A 22,315-nucleotide genomic window follows, 5' to 3' on the forward strand; every position below is an offset into this window, starting at 1 on the left:
ATCTGTGATGCCAAGTGAAAGTAAAAGACAATCCTCTTGAAGACCCACAGGTAAAAAATGAAACGCCCTTTGTTTACCAATTGTACTACTATATGTGGATTCCTAGGTAAAATTCCTGAAGTGTTTTATTGTTTAATCACTTAGGAATTATGAATTCCAATGTAATAGAAAAACAAAATGTCAGGTCGTTCACTGGGTTATGGGTATTTCGTTTTCTTAGCGACCCGTGAGCTGTCATGTTTGCTATTAACAGCATGTTGCTCACAACACTCACGCGTACCACCTGAAACGTTCCCGCGTATCACTGGCGGTACGCGTACCACCAGTTGGGAACCCCTGGTCTAGATTTGTGACGTGGGAGAAGCCTAGGAATTCTGGCAGGGCGTTTTAGATCTAAACCAACAACGGAGAAGATGTGCATCCGCAGCCGATGTCCTGGAATCCAAATGTAATGAAGAGACAAATGTGCTGTCGTCAACAAAGCAATATATTGGATTCTTGGTTTTTCCAATGAGTCATTGATACACAATAAAAACAGGGTTGAAGACAATATGGATCCCTGGGAAACACCAGCGTTGATGGTTAAAGTATTCGAGAGATATTCATCGACGGCCACTTCCAGGGAACGTTCTGTCAGGAAGCTGAAGAGCCATACACAAAAATGATTCGACAAGCCATAGCATCGAAATTTGGCCAGCAAACCCCCACGCCATACACAGTCAAAGGCCTTAGAAATATCAAGCGTAACAGTTCATGACTCTCCATGTTTCTTGATTGCGTTATTTCAAATATGGTGAAATTCGATAGAAGGTCGCCTGTTGATCTTTGTTTCCGAAAGCCATGTTGATGGATATGACAACGGAAATAAATTCCAATCGTTTCAAGTTCGATAAAATATCAAGGTGTTGCTCACTATTTTCTCTGATTCTTCCGAGTCTTTGCCACATGATCATATGGTGAATAAGTATTATCTTGAAGTTATGCGCCGCCTGCAGAGAGGAAACCAATTGTGGAAAAACAAATCTTGAATTTTGCACCACGATGATGCACCTGCCAACTTGTCGTTGCTTGTTCATAATTTTTTGGCCAAAAACAACACCGCCGTCCTGCCTCTGTCATCGTATTCACTGGATTTGCCCCGCTGCTACTTTTTTCTGTTCCCAAGATTGAAATGACTCATGAAAGGACGGCGTTTTGAGAGAGCTCAAGGACGTACCAAAAAGTGCATATCAGAACTGCGTCTAGGTAGGGTTACCACCTCTTAGCTGTCTAAATCCGGGAGAAAAAAAAAATTGATTGTCTTAACTTTTTATTTTATTTTGAACTTATATTTTACATTTGAACGAACAGATTTTAAAATATCTGGTCCAGAATAGACAAATTTAAAAAACTCAGCAGTCAATTTTGAAATTGAAAAACGTTTGAATTTCCGCCTTGACATGTTCTTCATTTAAACGATTTCTTTCCTTTGTCCATATATCGAATACTACGCTAAAACACGCTCGCATGCAGCGTTAGATACAGGTACAGATAAAACAAATTAAAAATTTTTTTTTAACAACACCCACTCCATTTTCGATTTTTGAGAAAAATTTTGCCCACCCCAAATCCACTTTTTCATTTGATTTAACAATGCTGTCTTAAACTTGCCTTAAAATGCAGAAATCTTCATAATGAATTTCACTAGTTCGGACTTCCATTGTCTACTATATAAAATGATTTGAAATCCCTGAAACAAGTAAAAAAGAATAATTAAAAAAGAATAGTTGAAAATAACAATTATATTAAGCAACAATCAACCTGAAATGAAAGATAGTGAAATAACCTACAAGTAAAAATATAATAATTGAATAAATAAAAATTAAAGGAATGAAAAAAGAAAATAATAAAAAATAAAAAGTGTAGAGATTCCAAGTCACGTTAGTTCACGACGTTTCGATTGTTGGTATCTACAATCGTCTTCGGGTGATGACTGGACTGATTCCTCCGAGAGATGACTATTTTTATAGGTCGTTGAAATACTTTCACTTTCTCTACTTTCCATTTTCCGCTTCACTGATTCCGTGAGAGATGACCGTTTTGGCGGGAGTTGGTCATTTTTCGTTTGATGATGGGTTTCCATATGTTTCGTATATCTACGCTGGCCTGGCTGAATACGTTGTTGGACAACATGTATGCGGCTTCCTTAAATTTTCTCCTGAACCAATGTTCCTCTCTGTGCAAGGTATCAGCTTGGGACCACTCGATGTTGTGTTGATGGGTCCAAACATGGTCTGCTATTCCTGATTTGCTGGTTTCTCCTCGCTGTGTGTGCTTCTTGTGCTCGGCAATGCAAACATTCAAAGGCCTCTTAGTTTCACCAATGTAGGATTTTCCGCACTCACAGGGTATCCGGTAAATGCAATTCTTGGAATCGCAGTCCGCGTTTGGGGGCCTGGTTTTCGTGAGGCTGCTACGGATAGTGTTACCGGATCTGAAACAGGTTCTAATGTTGTACTTGGAACCAATTCTTCTTATCCTCTCCGATAATCCTCTGATGTAGGGAAGTGCAAGCACTGGTTGTGACGGCTTCTCTTCCTTGCGAGGCTCCTGCTGTCTTTTAGCCAAAGTCTCTTCTACCATCGCTTTGGAGTATCCATTCCGCTGAAGATCATTTTTGATGATGTCTAGTTCCTTCTCGAGACCTTCTTTTGTATTATAGAGCCCAAAAGCACGGTCTAATAGAGTCTTGATAATTCCTCTTTTTGTCGATTGATGGTGGTTGGATTCATAAAGTTTATTTTCATCAAAACTAATCTTCAAATCCACGGCCATATCTCTCAAATCATCCCACGTTATCGGTTAGCCATTTGGACACCCGCGTGTCGTTACTTTTGTACAACTTGTTATTTCGGGAGAATTTTGTATATTCTGAATTCATTCCGGGAGCCGGGAGACTTTGATTTTCAGAGCTCAAATCCGGGAGACTCCCGGAATTCCGGGAGAGGTGGGAACCCTATTCCTAGGGTGACTACTTCGAAGGGAACGAAATAGAAATTGATGAATGAATGAATACTTCTTGGGAAAAATTAAAATTCGCCTTATTTTTTGAACAGATATTAGTCAAGACCACCTACAAGCAGATTTCAAAAGTTGAACGGTGTTAATTATTCACCATGTATATATATTCGAATCAAAGAACCAATCATCCTCATGTGCCTTGCATATTAATCAATCAATAAAATCTTCACACGCGACAAGTTGTACGTAATATCTTATTATCCATAAAAATCAAGTTGGCATTAAATCTCATGGACGACGGCGACGTCCCAATTCTCGCGTTTTTCATCGAGCACTTGACAATTACTTGCAGTATGCAAGAGCACGAGTACCATTAACTGAAGTTTGACCAAGTGAAAGTGAAACAAACGTTGTTAAGTTCACTTATCAAACTCGCATCAAATAGACAACTTGTGTTTATATAATTTATTTTTTGTTGCATTATGTGGAGATTGTGTTCTGTGATCGGATTTACCTTTGCATTTGTTGTGGGCGAAGATGTTCGTAAGTTACTTGTTCAATTAGTTTATAGTATATGAAAATATACATATTTTTAACAAAGCTATTAATTATCTAACATAACTGAAAACGAGGACCTTTTCTTAGATATATTTTACCGGCTGGAAAGTCATCAGATACAAATAATCATTTTAGTAGTTTTCAAATAATATTGTTTTTAAATTGAAGGGGTTATATTTTTAGGAGTGATTAATTTTTGGGAAAGAAAGTTTTTGGCTTTCTACTACTCCATCTTGATACAAAAAACAAGGATGAGGGAATCTTCCAAGGAAAAGAAGGAAGTAATCAATTTTAAAATGAGTAACTCTATACATGGATGTGTAGATCATGCAAAGAAGTAACTTTCAGACACAAACTGAAAGAAAATCCTCCTGAAACAGCTACTTTCATATAAATATTGAATTATACAAAAGGAAAAAAAATCTTTCGAAACAAATACTTCTATATAAACACTGAATTATACAGAATCGATTTTTAAATAAGTAACTCTATACATGGATATGTAGATCATAAAAAGAAGTAACTTTCAGACACAAACTGAAAGAAAGTCCTCCTGAAACAGCTACTTTCATATAAACATTGAATTACACGAAAGAAAAAAATTCTTTCGAAACAAATACTTCTATATGAACACTGAATTATACATTATATAATTTATCCAATTGTTAAGTTTTGGCAAATTACTTAACAAATCATTAATTTTGAAAATCGGTACATCTAATCGATTATAATGCAATCAAAACTTGTACACTCATGAATATTATTCAATAATTGATGCTTATTTTTTTAAAACTAATTTTAGTCCACATATATTGCATTGTTATCCGAAATCTAAGGCGACAACTCTCAAATGATCATATAATCAACATGAAAGCTAAATTATCGAATATTCCAAAATAGGATTTTTTACAAGTGAAAACTAAAAAAAAGTTGTGTATATTCAGGAAACTGAAAAACGATACATATTTTCCTTCAACTTCTTAAAAAAAAATTAAAAATTTTCTACTATATTTCCCCAACATTTATAGTTTCTGAATTTTTCATTGAAATCGCATCGCCTTATTTTTTTATTGATGTTCATTCACTGCCTAAAACCCTGCTGATTCATAAGATTGGAGAAAATTTCGAAATATTCGGGTTATAGATTTGAATTTTCGAGCTACTTTCTCGTAATGAAAACCTTGTTATGAATTTTTCATTTTTTTTGATAGACATGAATGACTTATTGCAAGCTAGGCTGGCGTGAACACTCTGAAAATACAAAATGAATGATAAAATCTAGTGTTTTAATATGGAGTGCGAAATATCAACACGTAGAATAAACTATACCCTAGAATATATACCTTTCGAAATTAGTTAACCAATTACGTAATGTATTTAATGCTTAGATGATATTTCCGAAGTAAAAACCCAACCCTTCCCTCTTAACTTTTAAACGGGATAAGATATCAAGATCAGACAAAATTTATTTAAAAAGTAATCATTTCTAACACTTTTTATTTGAAAATCAATTGTGTTATTCCAATAGTCGCAGAGAAGGCATGAACAACTTTTTTCTCAAATCGATTGTGTGGTCTTATGATATGTCTTATGATATGTCTATTTATAGGTACATACTTCCATTTCATCACCGACACTGTTTTTTTTTTCAAAAATTAGATAAACCATTTCAGAATAAGAATCATTATTTCAATAAAAACATATATTCAAAACTTACTTCAGTTCTTCTAGATTGATGCTCAGAATGTTCAGCACTCACCTCCTGTCAATGACAAAGATTGTTCATGAATTATTTCCTCACATTATTGAATGTTTCTGTGAAAATTTTTTGCCAAAAAAATTATCCTATCAAATTTGTCTATTTCTAGTCATGTGTGTCGAAATAACCAATGAAACCATCATTACACTGATAACTACCCATGGATAGTTTTCACGGGTAGTTATCACTTATGTCATGACATTGCTAAGCAACCAACACAATAAAGTTGTTTGACATTTCAGTAATTCAATTTATTTCGAAAATGTCACTTCCTCGCTTTGGTGTTCAAAATGATGCGGCAATTGACAAAATCATTGAAGAAAATACACCAAAAAATACTGTCAATAGTAAAAAATACACTTGGAAAATATTTATGGAGTTATATCATTATACGAATTGTTCTTTTAATAACTGTGTGTTCAATAAATAATTTTGTTCGAATTGCAAAAAATTTTCTCACCGAATATCCCTCGAACATTGATAAATAACTCATAATTTTATCACAACTTCCTCAAGCACGTTATTTTAGGTAACATCCCTCCGCCTTCGGCGTCGGGATGTTACCAAATAACGTGCTTTCGAAAACTGTGATAAAATTATTTCGTTAGTTATCAATGTCCTTGGGATATTATAGCTGAAAATTTTTTGCCAAAAAAATTATCCTATCAAATTTGTCTATTTCTAGTCATGTGTGTCGAAATAACCAATGAAACCATCATTACACTGATAACTACCCATGGATAGTTTTCACGGGTAGTTATCACTTATGTCATGACATTGCTAAGCAACCAACACAATAAAGTTGTTTGACATTTCAGTAATTCAATTTATATCGAAAATGTCACTTCCTCGCTTTGGTGTTCAAAATGATGCGGCAATTGACAAAATCATTGAAGAAAATACACCAAAAAATACTGTCAATAGTAAAAAATACACTTGGAAAATATTTATGGAGTTTTGTGACGCCAGAAAATATGAATTGGATGGAAATCGTACTCTCGAAGAGCTTGCATTAATACTCAAGGATTGGGCGATTAATATGAGAAAAAAGGATAGCACAGAGTTTAAGGAGGCTACTGTTAAAACCGTATGGAATATAACAAGCAAATTATTACAAGAAAAGTATTACAAGGAGTATAATATCATGCTAGACCCCTTTAAAAGTGTTGCATTCAAACAAGCGCGGAATGCACGCGACGCAGCACGAAGAAATTTACAAACAGATCCCACTAAACGCAAAACAAGCTCAGTACCATTAACTTCAAATGAAATGAGTAAAATTATAAACTTTTGGGATGAAAATACCCCTATAGGACTCCTACGCAAATTTTATCACATAGCAGCGGTGGAATTGGCTTGGAGAGGTGGTGAAGGTGCTGCTTGCTTAGTTGATTATTTTCATATCGAAAAGGACAACAATGGATCTCCAACTAATAGGATAGAATATAATCCAATTTTCAGTAAAACCTGCCAAGGGGGTTCAAAGAACTGCGCCTCTAGCAAATGGTTAGTTCAAAATAGTGATAACAATGCTTGTCCTGTCAGATTATTCATTAAATTATTATCAAAACGAGGCACAAATATCAAGACAAATAGACTATTTTTAAGGCCAAATCGTCACTGGAAGACAGGAAGCGATAACTGGTATGACAATATGCCTTTGAGTAGAAATATAATCAACGGATGGACGAAATCTTCTGCTGAAGCAATTGGCTTGGATACGAAACAGAGGAAAATAACCAATCACTCTAATAGAGCAACTGCAGTCAGTCAACTAGCTAAGAGTGGAGTTCAAGAACAGCAATTGTTGAAAATTACTGGGCACAATAATGAAAATTCCATAAAACCTTATTTGAATATTGATCAGGAACATCATAACCAAATAATCAATAGTATGCGTGGAAACACCTATGCAGTAACCGAGGCAAATACAGCAAGATCAACGAAATATCATTATACGAATTGTTCTTTTAATAACTGTGTGTTCAATAAATAATTTTGTTCGAATTGCAAAAAATTTTCTCACCGAATATCCCTCGAACATTGATAAATAACTCATAATTTTATCACAACTTCCTCAAGCACGTTATTTTAGGTAACATCTCTCCGCCTTCGGCGTCGGGATGTTACCAAATAACGTGCTTTCGAAAACTGGGATAAAATTATTTCGTTAGTTATCAATGTCCTTGGGATATTATAGCTGATAATTTCATTAGGAGCATCTCTTATTCTCTTCATGAACTCTAAAATGGACTGTGGTTGTGTAACTTATATGTTTTATTTCACGAATCCCTGCAGATAAGTCTAAGGGCGTCATATTAGGTGACCTCTAATATACAATCGCATTCCGTTTGAGATTCGCTGGTAAAATAATTGTTGTTCGAAAAAGAAATTAGACAAGAAAAAATCCATGATGTGAACAGACTTCATTATTTTGAGGATGTGAAGTGAGTCTTGAATGTAGGTTTTTTTTAATTGAGATATTTAGAGTTTGTTTGTAGATTCATAAAAAATATAATACTTATTATCACTCATTAACAGTTAGTTTGATTTCTAAAAGTAAACTAGATTCGACTAGAGAATAAAAAAATTCGTCGAAGTATCACAAAAACACTTTTTTATCAAAAAAAACCGGTAGCGTCTTCTAGGTGACGAAAAAATTATTTTTCTACATAAATTTAGTGTGATGGTGATATTTTGTCCTGTTTTTTCAGATTTCTGGAAACTCCGCAGTCCTATGTGTTCTTCAATTCAAAATCAATTTAAATTCTTTATTTCCTCAAAGTGACAAAAAAATGTATTGGATATAGTCATTATATTCATGAAAGGAAAAACAAAAAATACATATATATATATATATATATATATATATATATATATATATATATATATATATATATATATATATATACAAGAATGAAGAAGAAAAATACACATAGTAGCAAATCAAATTTTTGTATTTGAAAATTCGTCAAGAGTATAAAAACATCTTTCTAACATTTAGATTTCATTTTATTTGGTAAACAATTGGTTTATGTTGAGAACATTTCTGAAGTTAATGAAAAAATGGGTTATAGAGCTCAATTTTGAAACTAGTTGATCACAGTGCATTAACAATCACCTGAATATCATCAGTTTTGTTCTGATAGTTATGAAAGCGAATTTACTGAGTTTTTATCACATTGAAAAACAGGTCGTGACTATTGAAATAGTTTGATACTACATCCATTGTATATTCACATTTGCGTGTTAATTCATTCGTCGCTTTGCCAGATATCACCAAACTAATATCATCTGCATAGGCAGTTACTGCAGAATATGGTATTTTCCTGTCTATATTATTGATAAACAATAGTAGCCTAAGTATAGATTCCTGGGGTACTCCCAACTGGACCGAACTCATTTCTGATATTGAAAACGAATAAACCTTTGTTAAATTTGAGAGAGACACACTGTATTCTGTTGCTGAGAAAAGATGAAACCCATGAATGAGAATTTCCTCTTATTCCATAACGATTCAGAATATCTAATAGCTTAGTATGATTAACACAGTCAAAAGCCCTGCTCAAGTCACATAGAACTACAGCGGGACGCTCGCCTGAGTCAATAAATTCAATCAAATCATCGTAGAAAGATAGTAGGGCACTTTAAGTTGATTTGCCACACCAAAAACCATGCTGTATTGGAGTCTTATGAGTACTCCTATTTTTTTATGACATACATCTCATCAATTTTGATGCCTGTGGGTACAGGTTTCTTATTGAATATTTAGCTTACTATGAATTCATGTGTTACTTTAGGAATACCCTATATATTTTAAATACACGCTATATCCATTTCCCTTCACTTAAATAGTGAACTTCCCAAGGTTGCTCTCCATCCGTTGGTTAAGTAGAATAAGAAGTGTATTATTACCGATCACCGGAAAGGTTTTAATTACAGCCATTAATACCTGACTTGCATAATCGAAAAAAAAAAAGAAGAATTATCAATAATAACACCTAACTATTTGTACTTTCACAGTTGTATAATCTTCATTAGATTTCGAAACGCAATACTTTGTTCAAACATTCATACTTTCAGATACGCAGCGAGAAATAAAATTCCCAAATTATCATTTTTCATTCGAGTAAGTTTTGAATCAGTGAAAAATTTCATTCTTTCAGTATTATCTCACAGTCTTATAAAAGAATGTTTATGTATTTCAAGAAAAATTGTCTTTTCAAATGTACCTAATTTCATGGAAAAATACTTTTGACTTCCGACTTCTCATCTTATACAAAAATTGTAAAAAACTTTCAAAGGAAGGAAGATAGCAATCAAGTTCAAAACAAACTAACTCCAAAAGTTTGTAGATAATACAAGGAAGTTTATTTGAGAAATGAAGAAAAAAACCTTCTAGAAACAACTACTTTCAAATGAACATTGAATTATATGAAAACCACCTTTTTCCTATTCACATCATACTCGAAACATTGCTTATGGAATTGGATCAAATATCATTTATAAGAATGCAACACAATATAAAATGTGAAAGAGATGTGATATAAAATTTCATGTACATGAAATACTGTCATCCTCAATGGCGGACTTCGATGTTTCGGAATGATACACTTATCTTATTGCCTCATTATGATGAAGCAATCATTTGTTACGATTTTATGTCACAGATTTGACAAATCTATTCATGTCACGAAGACAGTAAGTAAAGACAATCATACGTTTATTTGTAGAAAAAAGTTATTTTTATACAATTTATTGTCCACATTGAAGTAGTTATTTCGAAAGTATCTATTTGTTTGTTCTAGTGATTCCATGTTCATATGAAAGTAGTTGTTTTGGAAAGATTTTTTTCCTGTTTGTATCTGAAAGTAACTTTCTATTATATTCACATCTTTTGAGAAGTTTCTTCCGAACTTGTTTTTTTCTTCTATAGGAAGTGTTTCGAAATTTTTGTAATGAGATGGAGAAATAGAAAACCAAAAAATGTTTTTCCAAAAAGTTGAATTAAAGGTAGTAATTTTTTAAGTAAAAATTATGTCTCATTTTGTTCGAATCGGATAACTCTTACGTACAGGGTGTTTCCTTATAAGTTTCAAATATTCGAAGATGATTATTTTTGGGTAGAATTTGAAAAAACAATTCATGTGAACTTGAGTTGAGTTTTTTAAATTTAGAACTAAAGGATATTGCAATTTCATGCATGATAACTTTGGTAAGACCTTCCATATTTTTATAACACGTAGCATATGTTGAACATCAGATGGAATTTTTTGCTGATAAACATAATATTTTTGATTGCCAGTAGCGTCCGTGTGTTATTTACATCGAATCGAATATTTTTGGATGTTTAAGAATGACAGAAAATTCATATTTCTTTGAAAAAAACCATATTATATTTTGAAAGCTTTTATAAATTTACTGAACATCTGATAAAAATAATAAACAACGCAGTCGTTCCTATCGTTTCGTACCTAAAGGTCAAGGGTGCTAATTTATTGCTCTCTGAATTCAATTAGGATTAACGAAGGATAGTTTCATGGGAGATTAGATAAAGCATTATCGACTTATGTAATATACCCTACTATATTCCTTCTTCAAGTATCTACATAATATTTTAATCAAAGAAAGACGCTCCTATGCGTTTGAATCAAATACAACAATTTCTTCAGACTTTAGTCACATAACGATGTCACATTTTTGAAACTCTTCTTATATTCTATTCCCTTCCGTTCGTTCAATACTTACTATACATTGGTATACGTTCTATAATTTCTTTTTCCGCATCGCCTGCGTAGTGATTTCACTCATTATGATTACTTTTTTGTCAATCGTGCTTGAAGTACTATTATTAAGACTAGCCATAAGAAATTGGAGTGAGTGGAAAATATTACTTTCACTAATACGAATCATCCACTGCACCAAGGAAGTGAAATTTAAACTGTATTTGAAGTGGTGATTAGTAATTATAGTTTTGCAATAGTTATATATCACTTCTAGAGAGTACTTGTTTTTTGTAGCTTGGGAGCTGTCTGACTTGTCCATTTAGTCCAAGTCTCCAGAAAACACTGCAGCCTCTTGGGGTTATTTCATTTATTCTCCCATCTTCTCAACACCCATTCCATCAGTCTCGTTTCCTGTACTAGTTTGTGCAGGTTCCGTGTTGGATGTTCGTCATATTCTTCTGGGCGTGATTTTGTGCGTCCAGCATCCTGTGATTCAGTGCCTCACATTCGCATGAAATGCGAGCTGTTGCTCGTTGCATAATCTGCAGATGTGGTCTCCGTTGTACAGCCCCATTTTATTGAGGTGTCCTCTAATCGGACAATAACCGGTTAGTAACCCTGTAATTATTCTGAGCCGATCGCTACTATATTGAAGTTCTTTGGTTCTTTGCTGGGACGGTTCCCTAATGAAGGTTCTACTGTGTTTGTTGCCAGATACTTTTTCCAGTACTCTGTGTGCTTCTTATTGGTCCATGTCCTAATCTGGTTTCGTACCAATGATTTTGGGTTCAGGACCTATATATGAAGTTGATGATTCGCGTCTAGCGCATTCATCAGCTTTATCATTACCTGTGATTCCTGAATGCCCTCGCACCCAGTACAAAGTTGATTTGTTCCTGTTTGCAAGTTCATTCAGTTCTTCATGGCATTCCCAGACCAGTTTTGATGTCACCTTCGGGTTTGTCAGAGCCCCTAGTGCGCTCTTGTTGTCTGTAAACATATTGATCCGCTCGTTTCTTTGAGATCTCAATTTAATAAGCCTTGCACACTGCAAGATAGCATACACTTCCGCCTAAAAGACGGATGTGTATAGTCCTAGCGGACAGCTAGAGTTTAGATTTCTATCCGCTCGGTATATTCCAGCTCCCGTTCCATGTTTGGTCTTCGATCCATCTGTATACCAGGTGTTTTTTCCAAACATGTTTTCGGGATGACTAATGGTCTTCCACTCTTCACGGCTGAAGATTTGGGCCGTGAAGTAGTTTGTGTTAAAGGTGTACTTCGGTGTCATGTGTTCCGTGCACATTTTCAATATGTGCTCCTCCACTTGTTCCGAAATTTCTGTTCTGTCCGATCTTTTGTAGTTCGGTGAGTTTTCCAGTCTGAATTGGCCCATCCTGTCCTCCCCCATTATCACAAAGTGTAAAGGAGGTAGATTCAGGAGTGTCTCCAATGCAGCTGCTGAGGTAGTTCTCATTTCTCCCGTCATTCCCAAACATGCAAGTCTTTGCACCTTGCCTAGTTTGTTGATGGCGGTCGCCTGCTTCATCTTTGGCCACCAGACCAGAGATTCGTATGTTATCATGGGTTTAACCACCATTAGAGAGTACTTACATGATTGCACCCTTTCGATGTTAATGACTTTGACAACGCTGATACAAAGTTGTACAATGACCTCTGTATCTGTAGAGTAAAGAAGGTGAGTGTAGACCAACAGCACTTAGGCCACACGTGACCCATTGTACATCCTCCCGAGGAATTGTCCTCCTAGGTCATCGTACCTCCTGTCCTTTCCAGGAAGGTGGACAGGTCACTAGGAGACATCTCCTTTATATTGGCGGGTGTATGCCAAGACTCGCCGAACAGACACTCTCTTTGGCAACCGTGAAGTGTCTCAGGGTGGCCTCCGTAAAGGTTTTGGAAGATGCAGCGACATTACTGTCGTTGCGCGGCTTCTTCAACCTTCTTGGGGTTCCCTCCGTGGAGGTGCACAAGTGAGAAAGCTTTCCTGTAGGGGCAGCCGGTTCCTTACCTTTATTCAAGGCGGAGCATCAATTGAGAGCGTACAAAGGAAGTTCCTGAAATACTTATGTTTAAAAGTCGATGGTCAATACCCCACGAGAGGCATCGATCATAACATATTGTTGACACGATTTGATATGACATCTTCGGAAAATAGGGGAGTTATCCTTGGTATAAAATTCCTGCATAAATTACTCAAAAACAATATTGACAGTACGGTTCTTTTACCCGAGATCAATTTCTTAGTACCAAGAAGTGAAGGTCGACACAATCTAAAATTCTATTGCGAAGCATCACGTAAAAATATTATGCTACGATCACCATTGAATTTTATGTGCAGTAGCTTCAATAAAATATGTGAACACTGCGATATTCATTTTGACTCTCTGAACGCCTTGGTATCTTGTATCCATAATCGCTTATAATAATACTATAAATAACTTTTGTGTCAGTACTGTAACATTGTAACTTGTAACATTGTAACATGATTTGTAACTTTTTGTGTTATTTACTCAATTTTTCATTCCTCTTTGTAATTCTACTTATACGAATATTTTATATATACTTTGTTTTAGCATTTACTTTTATACATTTCTATATTCCATTATTTTTAATATTTATTCCATATATACTCTGTAATAATAGCATTTTCTGTAACTGGATACTTCTGTTGGAAATTAATCGCTTTTCTTCAGCATCCTCTTTGCAGGCAAAACAATACCAACTTTCCTTTTTTTTTTAGTTGTTTTTTAAGAGTTTTTCCATTTGCCAGGTTTTTGCCTTTTCTTGGTTGGTTTTTAGGGCCATTTAAACTAGCTTCATCAAACAATGATTTTGTGACTTCTTGTGTTCGATAATTAAGAGATTTCTTTCTAGCACACTGTTTTTTTCTAGTTTCTGATTCTGGTGTAACTAACACTTCATTGAAACTAACTGACATTACATTATCCTTCTCTGAGCTGTCATGTCAGAATTGTCAAAACTCTCAGAGCTATCTTCAATTTTTTTTCCTTTCGAGTTTTTCTTTCCTTTTCTCTATCCGAAATGGAGCTGCCATTAGGGATATTTGTTGCGGATGTCGAAGATGATGGAATAGTTGAATCTTCTGAATCTAATTTATTTTCTGTTATTTCTGATGGGGTAAAAGCAATGTCAGGAATGATATTCGGATCATACTAGTATATTCCTGTTGCACGAAAACCTGAAATATCATTTGATGATGCAGTTGCTTTTGGCAACACTTTTGAGAAAATTTATTGATTGTTCGTTCTGGTTTATTTGTCCAGTATGTGATGACTTCGTCATCCCAGTAAGATTCGAAAGCTTTAAACACCGCCTTATCCATAGGTTGTAATTCATGTATGCAATTACTTGGCAGGCAGAAGAGCGAAATTTCTGAGACTCGGCTGCATGGACAATACCTGCATCCAAATGAGATGATGCTTCATCAAAAATTAGCAGTACTCTTCCTTCTGGTTTGTACTCAGCAAAATAATGTACCCACTTAATAAAAGTTGGGGTAGTCATACTTCCTTTCTCTGTCATCTCAATAACTGTCCCAGCAGGTAGATTGTCGTGCCATTCATTCTTCTTTCTTTTTCTTTTGAACAATATCATAGCTGGAATGATTTGTCCTATAGCATTTCCACAACTGACAATTGACACATTCTCAGCATGTTCTTGAGAAATCAAATGAACTCAATGAGCATATACCTGTTTTGATTTATGAAAATTTAGGCGGCAACCTTTCTCATCAATATTAAAATTGCGTTGAGGGCTTGGCAGGATATCAAGTCATTGACTATGAACTTGTTTAATTTGGCGGCTCTAGCTGGATTCATGAATTGCGATTTTGTTTTAACAACTTCGGGATGCCGACCTAGAAAAAGTTTGAGCCATTTTCGACCAGCTATGTTTTTATCGGTAGAAGGTGCAGGTATTCCGTTTCGTAGGCAATATTTATGGACAGAACGCCTCATCAATGTAGATGTTAAGGACATTCCAACATCAGCTAGCCTAAAAATTCTTTCACACAACTCAGATTCTTGTTCAAGTGTTGAACATGAAGGACGGCCAAGTTTCTTTTCCGTTTTTCCACTAAGCAAATGATTTCTTAGTGTTCGACGGGCAATATTGAATTCTTTGGCGGCTGTTCTTACTGACATCCCATTTTTGACTGCTTGCAAGGCCATAAACCTCTGGGCATCTTAAACTTTTCAATAGTCTCTCTGAAACAAAGTTTACCAACTTACAAAATGAATTAATGTAGTGGTCCTAACAAGGCCCATCCGTATTATTGCAGTGTTGCAATTGTAGCATATTGCGGTCATTTGCCAATAGTGGGGATTAAGGGGGTATGGGCCTTATTAGGAACCAGGTGTACCTACCTTAATGAATTCCTACTACGTAGTAACGGCTAAATCCATCATTTTATTAAATGAATGATCTTTGGACATAAAGAGATATAAAATTTAATGCCAGAAAAACAGTGTTTTCTTTTTTTTAACATTGTATTTTTGCAGCGCCATATATCAAACAATGTCACAAAGGAGACCCGGAGGTTATAGAGTGTTTCAAAGAAGCGATTCATCACCTGCGACCCTACTTGAAAAAGGGAATCAAAGAAATTGAACTGCCTTCTGTTGAACCGTTCAAAATGGAAGAGTTATCATTATCTCTAACAACAGGACCAAATGGGTATAAGGTCTCTTTGAAGAATATTGATGTTTTCGGTGCCAGTCAATTCACTGTCAGGACCTTGAAGTAAGTACGGAGAAAATTGATATCATATCGAACACTTCTTTTCTGTTACTTGGAGCCGACTAACATTAACTCAGTTATCTGTTACGTTCCGAAAAGGATATTTTGATATCATTTCTGTTGAGCTGGTGGAATAAGAGATCTCAGTAACTTATAGTTGTTCACTTATATTGACATATATAGATATTCTTGACAAAGATTCCCAATAATATTCAATATCAATCGCGGCAACAATCAACAATGTGTTTGTAATGATCTAGAATTTTAGTATGTGGAATCTTTCAGTGGATAATTTAATTTTCCCCACTTATTCAAAAACACATTCAATTTTTTCAATATATTTGAATTTGTTGAATATTGAATTATTGTCACGTTTTGATTTTTGTTTTCTACTTTGCAGGTTGAGTACAGACAAACAACCCTTCGAAACAAAAATTAAAATACCTCTATTGAAAATTGAATCAAGATATGAGAGCAGCGGTGTATTGATTATTCTACCTGCTAGTGGAAATGGAACTTTCAATGGACACTTAGGTAGATATAAACTTTCAATACCTTGGCAATAACTTGATTCTACCAAATTTCTGGAAAATAATATGTGAAGACCTGCTATTCAATTTCTAGCACACTGGATATACAGGAGTACTCCAAAGTCCTATCTTGGGGTCACTACTAGTTTTAATATATGTATAAAAATGATCTTGCCAGTCTAAAAATCATAAGCATATTCACGTTATTCGCTAATGATAGATATTACTTTACATTATTGAGGTATAACCATAACGAGAGAGATCTCCACATCAATATTTCCCATGATCTTGCTCAAGATTGGTTTGATGCAAATCTTTTGTATCACTTTAAAAAAAAGCAAACATTTCAACTTCTGAATGCATGTTACCTCAATCAATTCTGGGAAATGACGATATTATAAAAATATCACTACCAAATTCTGAAGCATGAACATAGATTAAGATCTGAAATTTGAACATGTAAGAACACTTAACAAGAAGTCATCATCGTGTCACTCATTGTGAGTCACACTTATTCACACTCGGCCAAATAAACCCAGCTTCTTCACGAAGCCGATTAGTTTGTATGATGAGTGGTGTTTCAGGTCAGATGGTAAGAGTTCGGCAGAGCCTGCCCCACTGGGGACCTGATTTGGTAACCAGTGGGGCAGGCACAAAGCATATGCTCTGCTGTTCCATCGTTAATGACGTAGTCGGATAGTCAAGTTGCAAGATTTCCACCTTGATACCCGCGACAACCTTGCCATATGAGGGTTTTTGCACGTCAGCTACACCTGACGATGCCTTAGATTCAGCCGTGTAGGGCTTTTCCGCCTCTGGTTTTGGTGAATCATGAGGAGACGACTCAGTCGTTTCCTGGCTGCACCACCAAACCATTTTTTAAGATTCAGTTATTGGATCAGGAATTGGGGAGTTGAGAAACTTCCGCTCCTGAATTTAATTTATAGGTTAGTTAGAGTCGTAAACTCGACATTCATCTCTTCTGCAGACTCGCTTCTGAACTAAATTTACAGGAAAGTCAGCTGGAGTCGTGAATTCGACATCCATCTCCTCTGTAGACTCCCTGCTGAACTAAATTTACAGCGAGGTCCGTTGGAGTCGTGAACTCGAGATCTATCTCCTTTATAGACTCAGCGCAGAAATAATTTTTAAGTTTACTCTGTCCATAAAAGTTCAATGAGTAGCTAGGGAAAGAAGGACAATCACGCAGAGCCCCGCATTACCGTGACAAGGCGACAACGAGAGGGCGCCCGGTATTTCGAAGGTTCCTTAAAGACAGATGATAGGCTCAGTGTCATTCATTCTCTCGGTACGGATACACACACCTCAGGATTAAGACATCATTGGGATGACATTCAGTTAGGAAATAACAGAACCACAAGTGATTCTGTCATTCCCGTATCCAGCGGGGCTACGTAGAAGCAGGCATCCGATGGCCGGTTTGCTCAACCCCCACATCCCAAGCCAATGCACTAGCCGAAAACAGTATGCACAGTAGTTCAGGCAGTGGAAGATGAACAATGACAGCCAACCCGCCTTTTTCTGAGATGTATGCTGCAAACAACTATCAACTTCTGTTTTTATTCTACCAACATGAGCTGTAAGATATCTGGGTGGAGCAAAATAAAATTAAACTTGTAGACCACTCTTCAAAAGAAGCACTTTTCTAACGGTATTATCCTTATTTGTTTTCGAAATTTCCTGTCTAATACACAAAAATAAAAGTACGTACCTATCACTTTCCTATCACGTACCTATCACACATCAGCTTCAGCTGCCTATACCATCATTCTCCGTAGTGAAGGATTCGATTATAGTGAAAATCATACAATAAGATGTATAAGTGAAATTTAATATGGATTAAAGTACCTATGGGCCAGTTCTATTCAATTAAAAATATGTTACCACAAGCCCTCAGAAATACTAACAACCAATCTAAATTCAAGAAAAACTTAGGGATACGTTTTGAAAATGAATCAAAATCTCAAATGGGGACAGAAAGGATTATTTGACACTTTATGTTGCAAATATGCAAATATGCAAATATCATAGGAAAAGTGAGTAAGTACGGTGTTTGACTTACTTCCGCTACTCAGGGAATTGAATCGAGTTGAAATACAGAATTGAAAAAAAAATAAAAAATTAATTTTTCAATTATATATTTTGGTTATTTCATCTATTGGTATAACTAATTCCATATGGGACAGAAAAAATAACTTTTGTTTAATTTTTACGTAATGGAAATTAGACAGGAGTTATTTTCTATATCCTATATTCAATATGAATTTCCACAAAAAAATTGTCATCGATCGAACAAGGTCGAACTAATTTTATCTTTTGAATGTTACCACTTTTTTACAGATGACATTCTTGCCACTGTGAGAGGGACTGTTAGTGTACAAGTAAAAGAAAAAAAGAAGTATCTGCACGTTGATACATTGACGGTGGATCTAGATGTCAAGGATGTGGGCTTGGAAGTGAAGAATATTTACAAAAATAACATTATTTTGAGTGAGTATGATTTTATTATCAAAAAGTTGTAGGATAGGGTTTTGGGAAATAATTGAAAAGTTTGGAGGTTGTGTTATAGTCAATAAAGATACGAACAATTGTGACTGTCTCCGGAAAAATAAAAATAAGACCAGAGGAAATGATACAGATGTTATATCGACTAGTCATCTCAAACCGAGTGGATAAGCCTTATGTTAGATGAACTGTGATCTAGTTTCATACTCCTATGAATGGTAAATAAGCCAAACTTCATAGACAAGGTCACTTCCTTCGAAATCTATCGGCATGAAACAAATAATTGAATCATATGTGGATTCCTGAGAAACACCAGCTTCGATGTTCAAAATATCTAAGAGAGTACCAATTTAAAGAACGATTTTCGAAGAAGCTAAAAAGCTATAATCATAAAAATTTCGGTAATGTGTAGCTTCAGGTTCAAATACTCAACCATCACGTGAGAAGACTTAATTGTTCCAAAAAGGGTGAGATGTAATAGGAAGTTGAGTATTGACGATTGCTTAGGTATTTTCATAAACTACAACTCAGGATTTGATCTCCACAAACTTTATTTGAAAAATATATTACATGTTTCGCTAACACAGTAGTTTGTTTAACAGCGATTCGAATAATAGGGATCTTCATCAAGTAACGGCCAAACAAGTTATTCAAATCGCTGTTGAAGAAGCTACTATCTTAGCGAATCATGTGATATATTTTCCAAATAAAGTTTGTGGAGATAAAGTCGTGAGTTGTAGTTTATGAAATTACTATGGATCCTCATCAAGTATTGACCGAATATGCTGATGAACAGTGATATGTACGTTCGAGGAAAAAGAAAACAATTCATTTCCTGAATAAGGTTTATTCATCAATGAACAATACTGATGTACATACACACTTGGAATAAGATTATAATGACCCTTCAGACCAGTTTCCCAAACACAACTACTTGATTTTTTAGTAAACGCATAAAAAGAAAATATAAAATATATCAAACAAAAACAGTGGCGTATCCTATTCAATAATACATTACATACAGCTTTCTTCATGGTTACTGATATCAGTGATGATGGTCTTTATATGAAATATATTCTTTGCGAAGAATAAAAACTCAAAATCGTCTTCACAGAGTCGTCTCTACCAGAGGTTGATATATTCTTTGCTTATTTTGTATTGGGCTGAGCTCGACTTATCTACCAAGAAGTGGAAGACACTTCTTTCTAAGATATGTCATAGAATCTATAAAATACAGATGACAACTCAAATTATAAATCAAGTTTTTTTATCACGCCAGTATGGTGTTATTTCGATTTCTTCAGAATTTGACCTTCTAGATTTTCAAAATAATTTACTGCATATTCCAAATTAGAGAAATGCATAGGACGTCCCGTTGAATAAAAAAATACAATTAATGAATCATTTACTCATTAGTGTATACAAGGTGTTTCAAATTCAATCCACACCATTGGTATGTCGGAAACTATGAGAGATACGAAGATGGTTAAGTGGGGGCAAAGTTGCACATCTACCTGACTAATAATATGCCGTTGAGAAAGTTCTGAAATTCCGAGTATATCCGGAGATATCCGGAAAAAACAGAAATTTTGGAAAATGGTTTCTTATTTTTTTTGCTTCATTTCTCGAACGATTCTAAAATAAATCGCACTTTCACGTTGTCACTTTTTCTCTGCTACATAATGTCGTTTTCAGATTTGCTATCCAACGTTTCGTCTTTCGGCCACCATCATCAACTTTACTTTTTCTTATGGGCGCTTCATTGGATTTTTTCCCTTTTCAATAGAACCAGATTTTACTTTTCCAATGATGTATCATAAGTTATCATTCGTTTTCGGAAAAATTGGAGATAATGAAAAAAAATTCTTATCATAATGGGCTTTGACTTTGATGTTTCTAAATTTGACTTTCAATTTGTTACACTCAATGACATTTTGTTATTGTACAGGTCATTGAATTTTTGGCGAAACATGGCTTCCACGAATGAAGAAAACAGATATATGATACACATTTATTACAAATACGATAGAAACAGTGTTAGGACATCGGAAATGTACAATAACAAAATGTTATTGAGTGTAACAAATTGAAAGTCAAATTTGGAAACTTCCTATTATACCTATCTCCGATATTTTAAAAAAGAATGATAACTTGAAAAGGTAAAATCTAGTTCTATTCAAAACAGAAACGATCCAATGTACCGTCAATGAGGAAAAATTAAGTTGATGCTGGTGGCCGGAAGACAAAACGTTGGATAGTAAATCTGAAAACATCATTATGTAGCAAGGAAAGAGTGGCGAAGTGGAAGTGTAATTTATTTTCAAATCCTTCGAAAAATAAAGCTGGAAAAAAATAAAAACCATTTTCCGAAATTTCTGTTTTTTCCGGATATCTCCAGATATACTAGGAATTTCAGAACTTTCTCAACGGTATAGTGTTAGTCAGTTAAATGCGCAACTTTGCCCCAATACCGTCTTCGTATCTCTCATAGTTTCCGAGATACAAATGGTGATGATCGAATTTGAAACACCCTGTATACAAACTGAATCAAAAAGTTTGTAAAACTTTCTTTTTCACAAACGACAAAGTGAAATTCTAAGTATATGAAATTCGGGGTGTGGGAAAGAAAAATGACATTTTACTTGAAACTTATGTTAAATATATCCGAAATTCAGATATACCATTAGATATATAATGTCAAAACTCAACATGAACTTATGGACATGGCTTTCATGACAAAATTTCAAAAACTGACAAAAGTGTGTGTCTCTTCAATAAAAAAACAAAGATTCCATCTTTATGGATACATTTTTTTTTCAGCTCAAGCAATCAATTTATTTTTACGCCAGAATGGTATGGAAGTATTCAATGTTATGCTGCCACAGCTGAAACTGAAACTCGCTGGATTGTTTATGAGTATTTGCAACTCTTTGCTCTCACATATACCAATGGATACGTTCTATGTACCTGAAGAAGGAATCAAGAAGTGATAGTTTTTATGTGGTGGTAGATTAGATATAGATTTATGTATTTATGTACAAACTAGTTAATTTTTATTAAAATCGAGAGAGTTTGAAGTTCAATTTCATGAATTCTCCCAATAATATTCATCAGAATATTGTTTTGAGGGCAAAAATATGATAACTGAGAAAATAAATGAAATTTCGAAACATTAACCTCGTCACAGTAGAATCTGATTATTGTCTGGTAAAAAAACAACCACTCTCCCGATGTTTCTGGTTCAACCAACAGCATAACCAGAATTTAAAGAATTTCAAAACGATTATATACGTTAGACCTGTTATTCGATTAAATTTATCATGAATCGGTGCTGATTACAAGCGCTGAAAATATAAATATTTATAATTTCCACCCAATAATTTGGAGATATTTCATATGAATCATAGAGTTTCTCATACACCAAGCTCACTTCC

General features: G+C 34.8%; 1 protein-coding gene across 1 annotated transcript; it reads left to right on the forward strand.

The window, feature by feature from the left end:
- Window positions 1–3,303: 3,303 nt before the first annotated feature.
- On the forward strand, window positions 3,304–21,958 carry LOC111513397 (protein takeout). Its single transcript, XM_074169520.1, has 5 exons — window positions 3,304–3,543; window positions 15,588–15,828; window positions 16,226–16,359; window positions 18,717–18,866; window positions 21,702–21,958. Exons 1-5 carry the CDS (start codon window positions 3,483–3,485, stop codon window positions 21,869–21,871), a joined length of 756 nt encoding a protein of 251 aa, XP_074025621.1. The 5' UTR covers window positions 3,304–3,482; the 3' UTR covers window positions 21,872–21,958.
- The last annotated feature ends 357 nt before the right edge of the window (window positions 21,959–22,315 follow it).

The sequence above is a fragment of the Leptinotarsa decemlineata genome, unplaced genomic scaffold, assembly GCF_025532065.1.
Source record: "Leptinotarsa decemlineata unplaced genomic scaffold, Ldec_3_MD MMD2_P_RNA_scaffold_5, whole genome shotgun sequence".
Taxonomy (NCBI): Eukaryota; Metazoa; Arthropoda; class Insecta; order Coleoptera; family Chrysomelidae; genus Leptinotarsa; species Leptinotarsa decemlineata.